Here is a 17913-nt window from a genome sequence, read left to right as displayed (position 1 = left end):
AGTGAGAGCGAGAAGCTCGAAGACGACGAGGTGGTAGTGCTCTGTTGAATTGGTCCCAGTGAGAGCGAGAAGCTCGAAGACGACGAGGTGGTAGTGCTCTGTTGAATTGGTCCCAGTGAGAGCGAGAAGCTCGAAGTTGACGAGGTGCTGGTGCTCGCAGACACGGATGTTGAAGAGGTGCTCAAAGTAGAGGTGGAAGTGGAAGTGGAAGTGGAGGTCGTCTGATAAATTGGGCCCAGAGAAGAGGTATAGCTCGTTGAAGTAGAGCCGGGATACGTAGTCGACTTCGAGTTGGTTTTGGTGACCGTGGCAGTCTTGGTCTCGGGAGCCCAGTCGGCCCAGCCTTTACCAGCATCGCCCCCATAGTATGAATCGCCACCATTCTTGTTGGGCAATGGCCACCATCCGTCTCCATGCTTGCCTCGAGAACCAGTAGGAATTGGTATATGTCGTGTACTAATTCACAAATCAATTTCAAGTCACGCAGGACGATGGAAGTTTCACTTACTTGCTAGCAGGTTGAGTATAGTTAGGAATGTTGAAAATGATCACCTTGGTGATGAAGACATTGAAGTTGAATGTAGTGGCACCGGAGAACGACTTAGTGACGTACGCATTCCAGTGGCGTCCTGGAATAGTGTAGACAAACTTAGGATCCACGGTAACAGTTTTACGTCCACTGATGGTAACAGTTACTGTTCTTGGGGGAGCAGTAATGGTGACTGGGGGTGCTGTCTGCGGGAACGTCCATGTGTAGGTGCCTGCACTATGAATCTTTCCTTGTGAAGAGCAACGTGCACTGGCAGTGACCGTTGATGTAGGAGCTCGTCGCGAAATCCAAGTCTCGTACCATTCAGCGCACTTCTCATAAGCCTTTCCGGCAGCGTCAACACCAGACCGACATTCGACAACATCGAGAAGCTGAGCGCGGCTACCATCTTCGAGGTCTTCGCACTTCTTGCACAAGCCGCTCCCTTCCCATCCGGGAATTGCCAGGGGTCCGCACTCGTTGAAGGGTGCAATGGCACGCTTAGTGACTGTCTCGTAGAGGGTGACGGAACTGCTCTCAGGCTTTTTCCTCGCAAGCCAATCAACCCAGTGTCGTCCGTTTGTGGGTACTGATGTGATTGTCGTAAGTGTCTCACGGTGCTCGGATACTCTGAATGGCTGAGTAACGTCAGTCACTGTTGATTTCTGAGTGGTTGTTCCATCCCAAGCACATGGAACAACGGTAGAGACATATGGGTAGGTGGTAAAAGGATAGATTGTCGAGCATTTGCCCTTGACGCAAGCAGTTGTAGCGGAGCAGGTCGATACTGGCTGGTATTGAGAAGTCACCGTGATAGCCGGCCACGCTGGATTAGTGGCCTCTTTGCAAGGTTGAATCGTGGTCAGTGGTTCGCCAAAGGCAACATCTGCCAATAGCAAGGTCAGAGCAGCCTTCTTGGCTGCCGAGCCTTGTAAATGCATCTTAAGTTAAAGAGTGACTTCGGGTCAGAAACAAAAACACTAAACAAAAGCAATGTCAAAAGAGTGACTGTGGTGAGCGATTAATGCGTTAGAGGAGCTAAAGGAAAACCTCTGGGGACGACATCCTCATCCCATTGTCTTATACGTTCTACAAGCCCCGTACCGTTAAGGGTCTCGTAGAAAACAATCATAATTGATGTTTGGCAGATTCCAACTCGCGGAGATGAAGGTCAAACATTGCCACCCATGGTTGGTCGAGCTAATACTTAGAATAAGCTCGAGCTCTGATTACCCAGTGTCCGAACATCAGATTCATTCTAAACAAGCTGTTGTCAATAACATAGAGCGGAGAGAGTCATAGACAGGGCTATGACAACGCGTAGACGTCCAGACTTACTCCCGGAGGGTTCCGTTCTTGCAAGTTGCAGGCCTTCAGCAGAGATTGCCTTGACAGATCCACTGATGTTAGCATAGCTACCTCACTTTTTGTCAAAGCTGCCACGGCACTCGCGTGTGGACACTGCTCGACCAACGGATCCCATCCCGTACGACAGAATTTGTCGATTGATTTCTCTACCCTCCAAATGGCCGCAATCAAGGTTAAACGTTGCTTTCAACGTTAATTTCCTTGATTCTCCAACTCGTACGCCTCTGCTTGGTCAATCGAGGAATCATGTTCTCGTTGGAGTGTCAGAGGCAAGCATATCAATTTTGACCTAATCGAAACGGTGAAAAATTCGCAGGGAGTACCCCCATATGAGTCAGGGCGGCCACAAGCCCAGATGGTAATTCCAAGCCATGGGCAGAATCAGTGTGGAAATTGACGGTCAATCGATAACGGGATGACAGGCGTATGCCAGTTTCTGAGCGATAAACAACTGGATTCAGCGTGTGTACAAACGCATGTGATGTTGATCCAAAGACGTTGAACCATAAATTAACGTGCAAGGACCCTTATAAATAAGTCTGAAGCACGTCAAATCGCAAGTCAGAGATATAGTTTCGAAAAAGGGGAGAGATGGGTGGCAACTCAACCTAAGATCATCATACCGCGCCAAGGCACTAGCCCATCTCGGCCTAGTTTGTCGAAATGGTCCTCTGTGTCAACTCCTTTTATTGACTAGGAGTATCTGTATGCGTCACGTTTATTTTGCAACCTTCGTCCACAAATCTTAACCTAATCTCTTGCAACCTTCGTCCTGAGTACATAACCTAATCTCCACGGCACCAAGCACGAGCCGCAATGCTGCGTGAGATATCTGGTCAATGTTGATTGTCAATGCGCAGACTTTAACCTGATCACTTTCTCTCAACACTCCTCGAGCCACATACAAGCACTCCGGGCTCTCAGAACATAGGACCGAAATTCGGGATCATGATCAATGCACTCCGTGGAACAGTCTCACCCACCCAATTCCTAGCATCTTGAGACCAGTGGATCGAGATTCACCCTGGACACACCCGCAAGCTGCTGATTTTCTGCCTTAAGATGGGGATTAGATTCCCCCTTTTTTGAGCATTACATCCACGTTGGCTTGTGCGACTGTCAGCGAGACCATGGATGGTGCTATCTGTTTGGTTACGGATATTTCCTTCCTCCTATCCGTGGTACCAGAACCACTCACCAAAAGTCGATAACAGATTCAAGCACCGAGATTGCTGGATGTCGCTGTCATAAAGTGCAGCTTCCTTTGTACTCAGTACTGATCAAAGCTGATGTCCCGTCCGGATTTTACCTGCACAGACCATAACAAATGTTCAGCACATTATCAGTCGAACGATAAGTAGCCCCAAATTCCTCATCGCTGGTGTATTATTCTATCGTGAAGTCATTTTGTCGGGTCAGGACACCAACCACTCATGAATTCTTCTTCTTTTGTCTTTTGGAAAGCTCCGAGCAGCAGTCTTCGCCCCAGGTGCGATAGTATCCTCGTTCAGCTGAAGGCTTGAAGAAGGGGTCTGGTGCCTTTATACGGAACATCTCTTCTGGTGGGCATGGATGGATCTCCTGTTCTGCATTGAGCAGCCAGAGCCAGATACATGGCCTCATTTCAGACACCACCCAAACTTGATCCTTGGCGGCTTGCTGCAAGTACTAATTTCTATGCAGATAACACCGTTTTACAATGTTATTAACTAATGACGACTCCATTCTCTGAGATTCACATCTCCAGCGTTCGGTGGTCGGAAATACGTCTGTAAGCTTGCAATATCGCCCCACTCACTGGCATCTCGAATAGCTACATTCAGATCTTCGTAAGTCCTCCTCACTAGCCAAATTCGGTGTGTTCTCTGTCCATAGCAATCTTCAATCTACGGCTATCCCACTCATTCTGTCATAGGCAGACATCATTGTTACCTTCAAAACGTGGTTTATGTCCGCGGCTCGTCTCACGCACAAGAGCGAAGTTTTGCTTCACCCGAATGCATTCACGCTCTTTGGATGGTCCAAGCCGAAGCAGTAAGTTTTGGTAAAACGTGCTGATTAGAGTACAGTTGAGAGTTTCAAAGTTGCTCGTGATGCATCATGGTCAGGAATTTATGAATGTAGCAGGTCAATGCAGGACTTGACGGGATCGCGGAGATATCCAGTATCCTGAAACCCAAATACCCAATTAGCCTTTCATTACTGCATCAGCCTTCATCGCACCGACCTTCTCACGTGGCTAAGGAGACGCCGGGATGCCTCTTCAAGTTAGAAGTCTCATGTCACATAGTTGACAGCCGCAGGTGGCCATCGTCATGCCTCGGTTGAGCAAGACGGTAAATTCAACACCAATTACTGTCACTGCTGTCAGCGTTGGGCCATGGCCACCCCCTCTGCATTTACCGAATCATGTGCTGAAGGAATCCTTCATTGGTCCGAAGTCCCTCGCGCCTGGATTGGACGACGTGTCTAACTTCATCATTGGCCACTCAGATGCTACGCATGTCTCTTCTGCTCGTGTTTCTGGATACTCAATCTGCTTTGAGACTTCAGCTCAAAATTGGCACGTTGGACCATGAGTCTTTCCAAACATCGTCTGGTATCGCCAAAGAGATTTGAGATACTCGCTTGTACTCGAGTGTCGAATGCTAAAGGGCGCCACGGGCTTCAGTTGAGCAACGTCCATTCGAATCACTCGCATCACTTGGTCATTGCGCTCAAAGCATTAGATAACTGTCATAAACTCAGTCTCCCGATCTCACTCCTTTTGGTTAAGAGAAATAAGGGAAACAAGTTGAGGGTCTGTTATTACCCATGATAAATAATTGTTTCCTCCAAAGCGGGTTCTAAGAGAAAATCCACATACAAATAATGCTCTCAGTATTCAATATACAGAGGATGAACATATAGACTGTTTGCCTCTATTGCTGCATATCATAGCTTGGTTGCACATTGGCGGCATAACATTTGAGTAGGGCATGCGTCAGCCTCGCCTAAACGCTACCAACGAGGCGACGAGTTGTGACTAAAGCGAGTTCCTAGCTACATCTTCCCCGCTTTCGGCCCAATCAAGTGCGCGAAGAATACCCCAACTAGCCAAAGGCTACAGTCGTTCGTCCTGATCAATAAATTTGGGGAAGAAAACTTTGGGTGCTCGTAGTCCATCGGCATGGAGGTTGCGCCAACTTGCCCCAACATCGAAACTTAAGTTTATTACCCCACGACCAAGGTTTGAGCTACCCAGCCTACGACAGTCGCTTTTGTAGAGAAGCATGTGGAGTGTCTACGGCCCAAAAGCCAAGGTGTACTTAGTTAACGGGCATGGAAATGGTTCTTAAGCAATCCGTAGCACGTAGTAGGACAGGTGAACAGTCGACACTGAAGCTCTTCCGGATCAAGTCTACATGAACATGGAAAATATCAGTCTGTCCAAATATGCTTTGGCGAACCCTCTCGTTACGTTCGCCGTACTGGGCTTTCTTTTCGTGATAGGCTGGAAAATCAAGCAGAATATCAAAGCCCGGAAATACAAGCTACCCCCGCGTGTTCCTGGTATCCCGATATTTGGAAATACCTTTCAGCTTCCGCCGTTGAAGCAGGGAGTATGGGGCATCGAGACGGCGAAGAAATATGGTGAAATGTGAGCAGGGTTGGAACTGACGATCTAACTAGATGCGGTTTGCTTACACTAAATCAGGTTCACCTGCAGCATTGGGGGGAAGACGTGGGTGTTTCTGAATTCTTCGAGAGTGGTAAACGATCTGATGGAGAAGCGGTCAGCGATCTACTCGTCGCGCCAGTACATGCCTATGGCATCAGGGATATTGTCGGGCAATAATCGAGTTCTGCTCATGCCGTACGGGGAGAGGTGGCGGATGCTTCGTCGCATCATGCACGCCATTCTGAACAAGCAAAACGCACCTGTTTTTGCGCCCTTCCAAGACGTCGAGTCAAAACACCTGCTGTATGATTTCCTCCACACTCCTGAACTGTGGTATTCGGCTACGCAACGGTTTGCAAACTCGGTGATCATGAGCGTCGTGTTCGGGAAGCGGATGGAGTTGGAAGACCCCAAAATCCGAGAGTTGTTCGACACCTCCAACGCCATTGTCGAGGCCATCCAGCCCTCGGCGAATCTTGTAGACTCGTTGACATTCTTGGAGTACCTGCCGAAACCTCTGCAGTGGTGGCGACCCAGGGGCGAGGCGATGTTCGCGAAAACGGTCAAGGTGTATCAGCGGGAGGTGGAAGATGTGGAGAGGAAGATGAAGGACGGGACTGCAAAGGATTGCTTTGCGACGCGATTTCTCAAATCCCCAGAGACAAAGGACTATGGGCGGACTCAAACCTTGTTCGCGCTTGGATCTCTCATGGAAGCAGGCAGTGACACATCTCGCATGACCCTCAGCCAAGTCGTTGCGGCCGCGGTACTTGACAAACGATGGGTCGATACGGCGCAACAGGCTTTGGACAAGGTATGCGGTAGCAATGCAGAGCGCTTGCCGACATTTGATGATCGAAAAGACCTTCCATACATTACTGCGGCAGTCAAAGAGGCATTTCGATGGCGGCCGTTTGCCGAGATAGGGGTACCTCATGTCTTGATCCAGGACGATGAGTATGAAGGGTACAAGTTCCCTGCTGGGACATTGTTCACGTGGAACGCGACAGCTATCGCCCTAGATCCACGGGAATACGAACAACCCGAAAGGTTCTGGCCCGAACGGTTCTTGAACGCTGACCTCGATCATGTCTTGAGAGGACATTGGAGCTTCGGTCCTGGTAAGTCTCCAGGCAGTGCTTTCGATGTCGTGACCTACTCGGTAGACACTAACTTCTGCAGGGCGCAGAGTATGTTCGGGCTACAATGTCGGGGAGTCAAATGTCTGGATTATGGTCGCTCGCTTGTTATATTGTTTCAACTTCGAGGGCATTCCGGTGAGCAGATTTTCTCTTACAAACAACATGAAGGCTAACAATGATAGGGAAAATCTTTCAATGAGTTCGACGTGAATTGGGGAGAGCACCGCTGGGCCCCGTTCGAGGTGGCTATTAAAGTGAGAAGTCCGAAGCATGCTGCCTTGGTTGAGCGAGAAGGCAGAGTGGCAGTAGACACGAAATATTGAATATATATTCGCTTATCCTCATAAATTTTATGTAATCAAGAATACCACCCAAAACTCCAACCCACATTACACTCATCAACCTAGGAAAGACATCACGCCTGTAGTTGATATGGTCCCGGTCCCCTGCAACACATAACTAGATGATTACTAGTAGGCAAGTATCCAGCAGATCTCAACGCGACTGTGCAGCGAACACCACACCAGTGGGCATATACATTTGTTTGCCCTGATCTCCTTCAGATGAGTACTGAGATCGTTCGGGGCGGAATAGGCCCGAGGGGCTCTCGGCCTCAGACCCCACCTCCACATATCCATCATGTCTCTGAAAGAACATCTCGATTGCGGAGGCTCCCCACCTCTGGGTGTAGAGCAGTAACTATCATCGATTCGTAGGCCGTGGGGTCGAAGCATAGAGGCCGCATCGAGCTCTTCGGGCCTTCAGATACGACCGAGTTGTCACGCTGCCATATGGGCGACCCTTAACCTCCAGACCAGGTATCTGGCAGACTTTTGGGACGAATTCAGAAGTTGGAGAAACGGCAGTCGGGCTTCCATCCTGGAACATACCAGTGCTCGAAACGATCACTTTTCCCAAACTACTTACATAGTTAGTATGTATACGTATGTACTGAGTGTTTCCCAGTCTCTCAGTCGCCTCAGAAAAATCAATTAATCACCGAGCATATATCAGCCCACCCACGTCTACGCCCACAGTGGATAAGTTTTCTCTGTGTGGGGCCGTTCGAGACCTCAAGTTCATCGGCGATATAGAAGTGCTCTTATATTATCCTTGGTCATCGTTAAGCACAGAATTCATCATCAGTCGACGAAACCCTGCGCTTCTACCGACATTCCCACTTGTTGATTTACCACGACGAACGACATCGAACACCAAGTATAGTTCCCCAATAGCTCAATCGAGCTCAACTGCACGATGGGGAAGAAAACACCAGTCTCTAATGTAGGGCATCGATTCATTTCTTCCACAGGCGGTGATATTGACCGTCAATAGGTTATAATAGTCGGTGCCGGACCTTCGGGATTGCTCCTGGGCATCCTGCTTGGAAAAGCCGGCGTAAAGGTAACGCTCGTGGAAGCAGCGGCGGAGTTGGACAAAAATCCCCGAGCGGCGCACTATGCACCTTCAGCCGTATACGAGTTGAACCGGGCTGGGGTTCTGGAAGATGTCAAGGCCAAGGGCATTCACCCTGATGCTGTTTGTTGGCGGAATCCTGACGGGTCGTTCATCGCCGGCATCAAAAGTCGGTTCGATATCGAGTTTCCAATGGTCTGTCTTCCACTAGATCAGCTCGACGAATTGCTTCTGGAGCATTTCCTGCGGCTCCCAACTGCGGAGGTCCTCTGGCTGCATAAGGTGGTTTCAATCGACCAAGACGATGATCAAGCCCGAGTGCATATTGAGGCGCCCAGCGGAAAGATTACCTTGTCAGCGGATTATATTGTTGGATGCGATGGAGCAAACAGTCAGATAAGGAGATCGCTTTTTGGAGACCTTAACTACCCTGGAGAGACCTTGACGAAACAAATCATTGCAACCAATGTAAGAGAAAGGTGATCTTGCTTCGAATAGGGCACTGACGTATACCCTAGGTTTATTATGACTTTAAGCAATTTGGATACTGGGATTCCAACTTTATCATTGACGAAAATGATTGGTATATGGCAGCACGGCTGACGGACAGTGGACTGTGGAGAGTGACTTACGGAGATGTCTGGGGCCTGTCCAATGAAGAATATCTTGCCCGTCAACCAGAACGGTTCGCCAAAATCCTACCTGGAAATCCAAAGCCTGGCGACTACAAGCTTGCAAGTGCTAGCCCGTACAAACTGCATCAAAGATGTGCAGAGTCCTTCCGAGTGGGCAGATTCCTTCTGGCAGCTGATGCAGCACATCTGTGCAACCCCTTGTAAGTCGTCCGATCCCATGAATTTCTGAATGAGGACCTAACATGATGATAAGTGGTGGGCTTGGATTAACAGGTGGAATCGCGGACGTGGGAAGTCTCTACGACGCGCTCATCGCCTTGAAGGAAGGCAAGGCCGACGACAGCATTCTGGACAAGTACAGCGAAGTGAGAATAAAAAAATGGCAAGACATCATCGATCCCATGTCGCGAGCAAACTTTCGGCGTGTGTGTCTAGATGAAGCTGAATCGGAGAGAAACGAATTCTGGAAGCTATGTGAGAAAATGGAAAAGGACGACGAGCTCTCGCGCCAGATGGCACAGGTTAGTCAAACATCTCCAACATAACGGTCCCATATGCTAACATCTGATCAAGGGGACCAATGTGCTCCGAGAGGACTTCAGAGAGTACTTGACTGCACAGTGACGAGATGGACCTTGGCCCAGGCAGGTTGTTGTAATGAATAGCGCTCTCTGTACGTCCAAAACCGGAAATGTTGATCTACCGATTGTCCCGTAGTGTGATTAAGCATATACCACGATAAAGTATCGAGTCATGTAGTATCGTGTTGACAAGGAGGGTCTACCTCAGCAAAGTCAACCACTCCCTGACCTCAAGGCTTGAGCTGACGATAGTAAGGCATAACTATATGAAGGTCCACCAGACCCACAGACTTGTTGTCCGTCTTATGCTCGCAACGACCGACGAAATTCTTACCGTGCATAGCGAATAATCCAGAAAGCTGGAGTCGGATGATTTTTGTCTTATCCCTGGTAACTAGTTAGACTTGATGTTGGATTGGTCGGAAATGGTTGCCGTCCTCATCACTAGTCGGAAAGATCTGTCCGTGGGACATGGTCTGTAGAGAAGCCCCCCAGCGTGGACAGGCCTCCACAAACAGGATAATTACATGCAGATGGAAATGCGGAGATGGATCAGCGACACTTCTGATTGAAAGACACCGCAAGTCTTAGAGTCTTAGTCGCATAGAAATGACAGGAGCAGCGATATGTATGGTTGTTGATAAGCGTTGCTTGAACAGTTTAGGTGTGATGGGCGTTATCGTCATAGGTCTCCTAGTCCCCTTGGCAGGTGCAATCCTCCCCTCAATCAAGCTTAGCGATTCCAGGTTGCCTGGACTGGTTCAAGGCAGGAAACTTGAACGTGGCTGCAATTGCGAAATCCCCATCGCAACTTCTCCACGATATCTTGAACTTTGCTGTTATTGTGTCAGCTCGTCATCTACACCGATCAGTTCTAGTGTTCGAACTGTCCGGTATCTGGACCAGTGTGTTGATGTAGCATTCGACAATACTCAAGAACCAAGTGAACCTCGAGAACGACCCTGTTCAGTCTTATCGGTTTTTGTTCTGGAGGGTTGGCTGGGCTCGACTCCAAATCCAATGTCACCGCTGCTTCCTTGACTAGATAGCCATTGATCGCGGACCCATTACCTCACATCGGCATTTACTACCTATATTTACTATCCTGCCTCTACCTTCGACTCCAACGGACCACCAGCTCGAGAGTCACCTGCCGAACAAGAACATTACTTCCTGCTCATTCCTCCTCGGCCGAAACTACGTATACGAAGGAACCGTACTTCGTCATTGTGGGCTGCACCTCCACCTGCGGCGGGTAGGACAAGATGGCGGACTTCACATTGATTCCCAGTGGGAGTGGGAATGGCTATACTGGGATGTTGACGAGAAGCATTGTATTTTCCGGGGCTCTACTTTTCTTCCTTGCAGGTTTGAGCATATCCTTCGTTACGCACCAAACAAATCGATGCTAATGGATGTATCTAGCCTCGGGAATGACGATTGCGTCAATCATCATACCGGATTGGATTGCATACGAAGGCAGTACAGTGAGTCAACTGAAGCACATGTCCTCAATAGGTTGCTGATAGCATCCAGGCGCACGATTCAATACATCAGACATACGGGCTCCACCAGAGATGCTCGAACACGAATATATCTCCAGCCTCTGATCCTTATATCTTGTCTTCTATGAAATGCGTCCAATTCCCGCGCTATTCAGACTGCCACGGCGAAAATCGATACTTCTGCAGCATGTGGAGGTCTGTTGGATTCTTGATGTCTTTTGCGGTGGTGTTGGAGGGCATGACGATTGCAGCATTCGCCATACTTTTGGTGGGTGGTAAACAAAAGCGTGAACAAGGCTGGGGCGCCCTCACAATTCTAGTGTCGCTGGCAGCAGCAGTTCAAGCCATTGGTATGGCTCTGATGGTATGTATTTCGCTTCTGGTGATGAGTATAGCACAACTAATGTTTCATTCAGGCTTACTTGTTCGAGAATGACGAACGGTTCTTCACTGGCTGGTATCTCGACAAGAGTTGGACAATGTGCACGGTTTCCTGGAGCATCCAGGCTCTCTGTGCAATTTGTATCGCTCTCGCCGCGGTGGTCTTGCCCAGTGAAGGCGGGTATGAGCTTATACCCGACCATGCTTGAGTTGTTTTTGTTCTCATGGAGTCTATGAATGCCTATTCGATGTGATAGAATGGGAGTTGGTTTGGTCGGTGTTTGATTACCTTCAAGGAATCTACCTTGTCTTTGGAGCCACTCTCGATTGGCAGATTTGAGTCATGCACATAGCAAGCCATTGAGCGCAAACAGATGGGATGATACACGAGTTCTGAAGGATATAACGAGGTTCATGCCAAAGGCGATCAGTCTATAGTAATTTCAGGCTGCAGCTTTAACAGCTAGTCATAGGGAAGTGAGTTCGGCATGGATCAACATAACTGTCCGATGACATAGCTTACCCAGCTTACCACATTGCGCATGTGTTGCGAAATTCAAAAACGACTCCGGTTTGCTGGCTAGAATCGTATTGACAGAAACCACCACGTAGTGTACGAATTATAGCTCTTTGACTACTAGTATTTGAGAACTTGGCGGGAGGTCGCGAAATCGCAAGACAGGCGATTCCGGCCACGGTCGTATGTCGTATCTCAAAACGGCATCCTAAGGACTCTGCGGAGCCAATTGGCAATAAAGCCCAGGCTATTGCTCGGTTGACGAATGCGATTTGCTGGCATGTGTAAATCCGCGTGGCTATTTGGATACATTGCCTTGTAAATTCCCGCAAGCAGAGCCTCGGTCGATCCTAAGTAATGTCACACAGCTCCGGAAATCACTTACCTCAGTGGTGACGACTCCGTCGAGCTGGGTATGTGTTACGAAAGTACGAGTAGTGCGTGTTCGTTGTATGTTTACCTAGGTACCTACCTGGTAGGTAGGCATGATTCTTCAGGCCACTTCGTGGACTTGGAACTGTTCCACTCTTCCGTGTTTGCTCCCCTCAGCTTCTGAGTCGGCCAGCTGCATTGTCGCTTAGCAGCTGAACCGTGTCCCGTAAGTTCGTAACACACGCACTTGGGCTTGCGACCCGAAGACCTAACAAAGTATAATATAATGTCTGCACCGACCATCTTGACTCAATGGTTGTCTCTGCGTCAACCATACTATTGATCTATGGCCTCGCCTTCGCGTACTGAGTTTATGCATGCTCATTGATAGTCGAAACCAAAATTACATAGATGCATTTACACAATTTATGAATGAGGTTATTTGGTCCTCTCCTCGTCACCAGCTGTAATTTGTTCTCTCTACTTTCTCGCGACACATCCTAAAGTCTTCCTTCCTTCGAAATAAATACTCGTTGTCGAATGACCCGACACTCACGATGACCACTCCAATTCCACAACCACCACCATATCCCTTTATTGGCAATATCAGAGACCTCGATCCTCAGAATGCCATTCTGAGTCTTGGTAAACTGGCCAAGCAATATGGTACGAACGTCCCTTCCTGGCAATAACTTGATCAATTCTCAGCAGCTAGGTTAACGTTCTAATGGATAGGTCCAATCTTCAAACTGTCATTCTTTGGTAATACAAGGCTATTCGTCAATTCAGTCGAACTTTTGAATGAGCTTTGCGACGAGAAAAGATTCACCAAGTCCGTTTCCGGCGCATTGGATCAGATTCGTAACGGTGTTGGCGACGGCCTTTTCACAGCATACCATGGAGAGCACAATTGGGAAGTTGCTCACCGGACGTTGGTGCCAGCCTTCGGACCGATTGGCATACACGATATGTGTACGTTTCGATCGTTCCACAGATAGATCAATATATGAGCGCTAACATGACCCCAAGACGATGAAATGTACGACCTCGCCACCCAGTTGGTCGCAAAGTGGGCTCGTGGAGGTCCTGAAGCAAGAATAAATGTCACAGATGATTACACGCGACTCACACTTGATTCGATTGCTCTTTGTGCAATGGGTAAGAGATTCAATTCGTTCTACTCGGAAGAAATGCATCCATTCGTGGGTGCTATGGTACGGTTCTTGGTGGAATCTGGCATGAGACCACGAAAGACGAGACTCGAATCCTTCATCTGGAGGGAACCCGAGCGACAATATTTCAAAGATATCGAGTACATGAAAGGCGTGTGCAAAGAGCTGATTGAGCACCGACGGGCCAACCCTGTGGAGAAGAAAGATCTGCTCAACGCGATGCTGTTTGGACGAGATCCGAAAACCAAAGAAAGATTGACCGACGAAAGTGTCGTGAACAACATGATCACTTTTCTGATTGCCGGCCACGAAACAACGTCTGGAATGCTCTCCTTTATCACATATTACCTGATCAAAAATCCCAATGTATGCGACAAAGCGCGTAAAGAAGTCGACACCGTCGTGGGAACAGGCCCTGTGACTGTTGACCATATCACAAAACTGCCCTACTTGGAAGCAATCATGAGAGAAACCCTCCGCCTGAATCCCACAGCACCAGGTTTCTCCATCACCACCCTTCCGGGAAATGGAGATGAGGTGATTGGTGGAGGAAAATATCACATCCCTAATGGAACCACTATTTTCTGCAACCTGCCTGCTGTAGGTCGCGATAAAACGGTGTTTGGAGAGGATGCCGATGAGTTCAGACCAGAACGGATGTACGGCGAGAACTTCACAAAACTACCACCCAACGCTTGGAAGGTTCGTTGTCCACTTGCGGTTTTGCCTTGGCAGAAAACCCTTGAGATTCTATGCTGACAATTTCTTTCCTAGCCTTTTGGAAACGGCGCGAGGGGCTGCATTGGAAGACCGTTTGCATGGCAAGAGGCCCTCCTCGCCCTGGCATTGGTATTGCAGAATTTCGACCTTAGGCCCGCCGACCCATCGTATGAGCTGCAAATCAAAAGCACATTGACAATCAAGCCTGGAGATTTCTATATCCACGCTTCTCCACGTGATGGGGTAGAGGTACTCAATATTGAGAGGAAATTGTATGAAGGTGTGCATGCTTCACAATCGCGCCAAGCAGCACGCACGACCAAAGCAGAGAAGCCAGCTTCTGGAAAGCCTCTGTTAGTTCTGTACGGTTCAAATTCGGGCACATGCGAGGGCCTCGCGCAGAAGCTTGGGCAAAGCGCTGGTGGGCATGGATACGCACCCACTGTCATTCCTCTTGACGATGGTATCGAAGCAATTCGCAAGGACGTCCCCGTCGTCATTGTGACGGCGAGTTACGAGGGCAATCCTCCTGACAACGCAGATGCTTTTGTGAGTTGGCTGAAGGGCGTTGACAAGGAGAAGATACAGGACGTGAAATTTGCCGTATTTGGTTGTGGTCACCATGACTGGGTTGCTACATATCAGAAAGTCCCCAAGCTTATTGAGAATGAATTGCTTGCCAGAGGTGGCAGTCGGATCACCGAGCGAGGAGAGTCCGATGTGGCTCAAGGAAGGGTGTTCGACGACTTCGATACCTGGCAAGACGAGTACCTCTGGCGGGTGCTTGCGGCTGACAGTGGAACACAATCTCAGACAACTGAACCTCTCAACATGGAAATGGACAGCAATGCTAGAGCTTCACACCTGCGACATGACGTGCAGAATGCACGAGTACTGAAGAACGACTCGTTGACTCCAGCTGGCGTGCCTGAAAAAAGAGTTACGGAGTTCGAATTGCCCAAGGGAATGTCATACGAAGCAGGAGACTACCTCGCATTGCTACCCGTGAGCAATGTGTCGACCATCGCAAGAGTGCTGAGAAGGTTCGGTCTCGCGTGGGATGCCACCATGACGCTCCACAAAGGGGCGCACACCACCATCCCTACCGAAATACCCATGTCCGTTACGACGGTACTGGGCAGCTACGTCGAGCTGAACAGTCCAGCAAGCCGCAAGAACATTGCAACTCTCAGCAAGTACGCCCAGGGAGACAAAAGCATTGATGAGAAAGTCCTGGATCACGCTCACCCGCCATCGATACTCCAGCTCCTGGAAAAACACACGGACATCAAACTCCCCTTCCCGGTCTTCCTCGCCATGCTCAATCCCATGCGCATCCGGCAGTACTCGATCTCGTCATCCCCGCTCCTGGACGCCACAAAAGCTCGCATCGTCTACTCCGTTGTCGACGCAGACCCCGCCCATCTCGGCATAGCCACAAACTACCTGAAAGCCCAATCGGCGGGCTCGACCGTCCAAGTCATGATCAAGAAATCGCACGCGTCGTTCCATCTCCCCACAGACCTCAAGACCCCGATCCTGATGCTCTGCGCGGGCACGGGCCTGGCTCCCTTCCTGGGCTTCATCGAAGAGCGAGCCGCGCGCATCGCCGCCGCCTCCAACAACAACAACAGGGACGAAATCGGCGAGGCCGTCATCTTCATCGGCTGCCGCGACCCGGACCAAGACCGCGTGTATGCGCAGCAACTCGACCAGTGGCAACGCGACGGCGTCGTCAAAGTGTACTACGCGTTTAGTCGGCGGGCGGAAGAGTCGGCCGGCTGCAAGTACGCGCAGGACCGGCTGTGGCATGAGCGTGCCGAGGCGAGCAGGCTGTTCGCTGGCGGTGCCCGAGCTTATATCTGTGGCAGTAGTGCGTTGGGTAAAGGGATTGCAGAGGTGGTGGCTAAAATTGCGGTCGCTGAGGCTAAGGAGAAGAAAGGGAAGGATATGAGCCTGGAGGAGGGCCTGATGTGGTGGGAGGGCCTCAGGGGTGAGAGGTATGCTGTTGATGTTTTTGATTAGTTGGTCCGATCGATCGATCAATGTATGTTGTATGGCATAGCTTCGCTTTATGGGCGTCTGTCCCTGATTGGGAGGGGATTTGAGGTACATCTGGTTTAAAATTGTACCACGATGGAGAATATGATACGCTTATGTTGTTTTTCGAGAGAATTTGCACACGCAATTGAAAGGGATGAAGATGCTAGGTAGAACATTAGATTGTACAAGTCTTCTCTGTTCGTAATTATACAAACCAGTCCGCTCCACTGGGAATCTACCACAAGAGGTGTTGACGCTGCATGGTAACCGGACGATCAGGTAACTGGACCCAGATTTTCTTCTGCAGCCGTTTCTTGATCTCTTTGGCCTCCTTCTCGGCTGCGATTCTCGTCTTGGTCTTCTCCTCCTTCAACACCACTGTCATGCCTGTGTGAGGTGGCCTCATGATGTTCATCCGGCCTCGGGCACGGTAGTCTGGTAATCGGCCGTAGGAGCCACGGTTCGTCCACGCCTCCGACACGTAGATTTCCGTGGGGTCCGGTGTCACGCCTTTCCGTTTGGTCTTTATGGGGGTCTGGCCGGGGAGTGGTTTCGACACGCTGGGATCTTTGACCAGCGCTTTTGATTGAGCTTCCGTGCGGTCTTCCTTCAGGCCCATGCCTTTCGACGTGATTGCTTCGGCTCGGGCGATGAGGAGATGCTCGCGAACATCCTTGGCAACTTTCTTCTTGGAGAAGCGCATTTGTAGAATGGCTTCGTCTAAGGACTTCCCGGCGATCTGCCGCGTAAGAGGGGCAAGTTTCTTCATCGATGTCTTGAAGAAGTGTGAACGGGAAGTATGTGTCCTTTCTGTGCGGGCGATTTCCATCTCTCTGGTCAATTGACCTTCGCGCTGAATGTGTCGGATGACCATTTTCCGTTGCCATCGCGAACGCGCAACGGGCTTTGGATTGAGGGCTTGGGCCATGTTTGTTGCGCTGCGTTCTGACAAAGGAACCTCCTTCTCGGCTTCGTGCTTCTGCTCTCTTTCGGCAGGAGTGAGTTTGGCGTTGAGATCGGACGTTAGGTGTCGGTAGAACATCGAGCTGCGTGCCAATCCACCCTGGTTGAAGTTTGCACTGGCATCTTCTTGCTCGTCCTTCATCTGTGCCTGTACCTTGGCTTGGACCTTTTTTAGTTTATCTGCTGTAGCTGTCGGGCTGGGAGCTAAAGCTGTACTTGTTGATTTGGATTTGGTGTCAGGCTGCTCCCCGGCATGCTGAGGTCGAGTGGAATGGAACGATCTGATTGTGGAGATGGACAAGGAGGACGACAAAGAAGTGGAGGGTTTGCCTGGCAGTTGTTAGCTATGCAAGGCGTATGGAGAGATGGACGAGGGTGGTGCTACCTCTGCAGATGTGCCGAAGCACAGCCTGCTGTGACATTGTATTGTCTCAGGCCTGTGGTGGTGGTGGTGTGGAAATTGTTATAACGTGTAAGTCAATTCAACTTTGAAAGCACACACTACTTACTGCATATGAGACTTTGACTTTCCTTCGCTGCAAGTGCTCGTACGGCATGCGTCCGGAGAATAGATGGGCCGATGACACACGTGATGCTCGACCCACCGGAACTAGTCTCCGCTTCAAAAGCAGCAACACTCCCAGTCACTAAAAGCGAAGGCTACTAACCATTACTAGTTAGTCGGTACTAGCTGCTTCTGTGGTCCCTCGTCCTCAAGTCGCAAGTTGCGAACTTCTTCTCGCATGTTGTTGATCATCTGAAGAATCTTGACCCCATCTGTGAAGGAACTCTGACTTGAATACATTCCAACGTCATTGGGGTTCCAAAAACCACGACAGTCCTCTTCGGATCCATTCCCACTACCTTTCAAACAAATACGGCCGAATCTGTTCGCAGCGCCTACTTTT

General features: G+C 49.7%; 5 protein-coding genes across 5 annotated transcripts; 4 read left to right on the top strand and 1 right to left on the bottom strand.

The window, feature by feature from the left end:
• Positions 1–5569: 5569 nt before the first annotated feature.
• LTR84_011916 (uncharacterized protein) lies at positions 5570–6873 on the top strand (the record flags this gene model as incomplete). Its single annotated transcript, XM_064855444.1, has 2 exons — positions 5570–5574; positions 5607–6873. The coding sequence occupies 2 exons, from the start codon at positions 5570–5572 to the stop codon at positions 6871–6873; spliced, it is 1272 nt and encodes a 423-aa protein (XP_064709033.1).
• A 1084-nt stretch (positions 6874–7957) lies between these two features.
• LTR84_011915 (uncharacterized protein) lies at positions 7958–9375 on the top strand (the record flags this gene model as incomplete). The annotated part of the gene is made up of 5 exons (XM_064855443.1): positions 7958–7984; positions 8036–8584; positions 8635–8951; positions 9005–9272; positions 9325–9375. The coding sequence occupies 5 exons, from the start codon at positions 7958–7960 to the stop codon at positions 9373–9375; spliced, it is 1212 nt and encodes a 403-aa protein (XP_064709032.1).
• Positions 9376–11024: 1649 nt separating this feature from the next.
• LTR84_011914 (uncharacterized protein) lies at positions 11025–11427 on the top strand (the record flags this gene model as incomplete). The annotated part of the gene is made up of 2 exons (XM_064855442.1): positions 11025–11201; positions 11254–11427. 2 exons carry the CDS (start codon positions 11025–11027, stop codon positions 11425–11427), a joined length of 351 nt encoding a protein of 116 aa, XP_064709031.1.
• A 1237-nt stretch (positions 11428–12664) lies between these two features.
• LTR84_011913 (uncharacterized protein) lies at positions 12665–16024 on the top strand (the record flags this gene model as incomplete). Its single annotated transcript, XM_064855441.1, has 4 exons — positions 12665–12773; positions 12843–13079; positions 13137–13981; positions 14054–16024. 4 exons carry the CDS (start codon positions 12665–12667, stop codon positions 16022–16024), a joined length of 3162 nt encoding a protein of 1053 aa, XP_064709030.1.
• A 253-nt stretch (positions 16025–16277) lies between these two features.
• On the bottom strand, positions 16278–17427 carry LTR84_011912 (uncharacterized protein; the record flags this gene model as incomplete). Its single annotated transcript, XM_064855440.1, has 2 exons — positions 16278–17335; positions 17391–17427. 2 exons carry the CDS (start codon positions 17425–17427, stop codon positions 16278–16280), a joined length of 1095 nt encoding a protein of 364 aa, XP_064709029.1.
• Between the last annotated feature and the right edge of the window lie 486 nt (positions 17428–17913).

This window comes from Exophiala bonariae, assembly GCF_035927105.1.
Source record: "Exophiala bonariae strain CCFEE 5792 chromosome Unknown scaffold_6, whole genome shotgun sequence".
Classification (NCBI taxonomy): Eukaryota; Fungi; Ascomycota; class Eurotiomycetes; order Chaetothyriales; family Herpotrichiellaceae; genus Exophiala; species Exophiala bonariae.
This window is presented reverse-complemented; position numbering and strand designations above follow the sequence as displayed.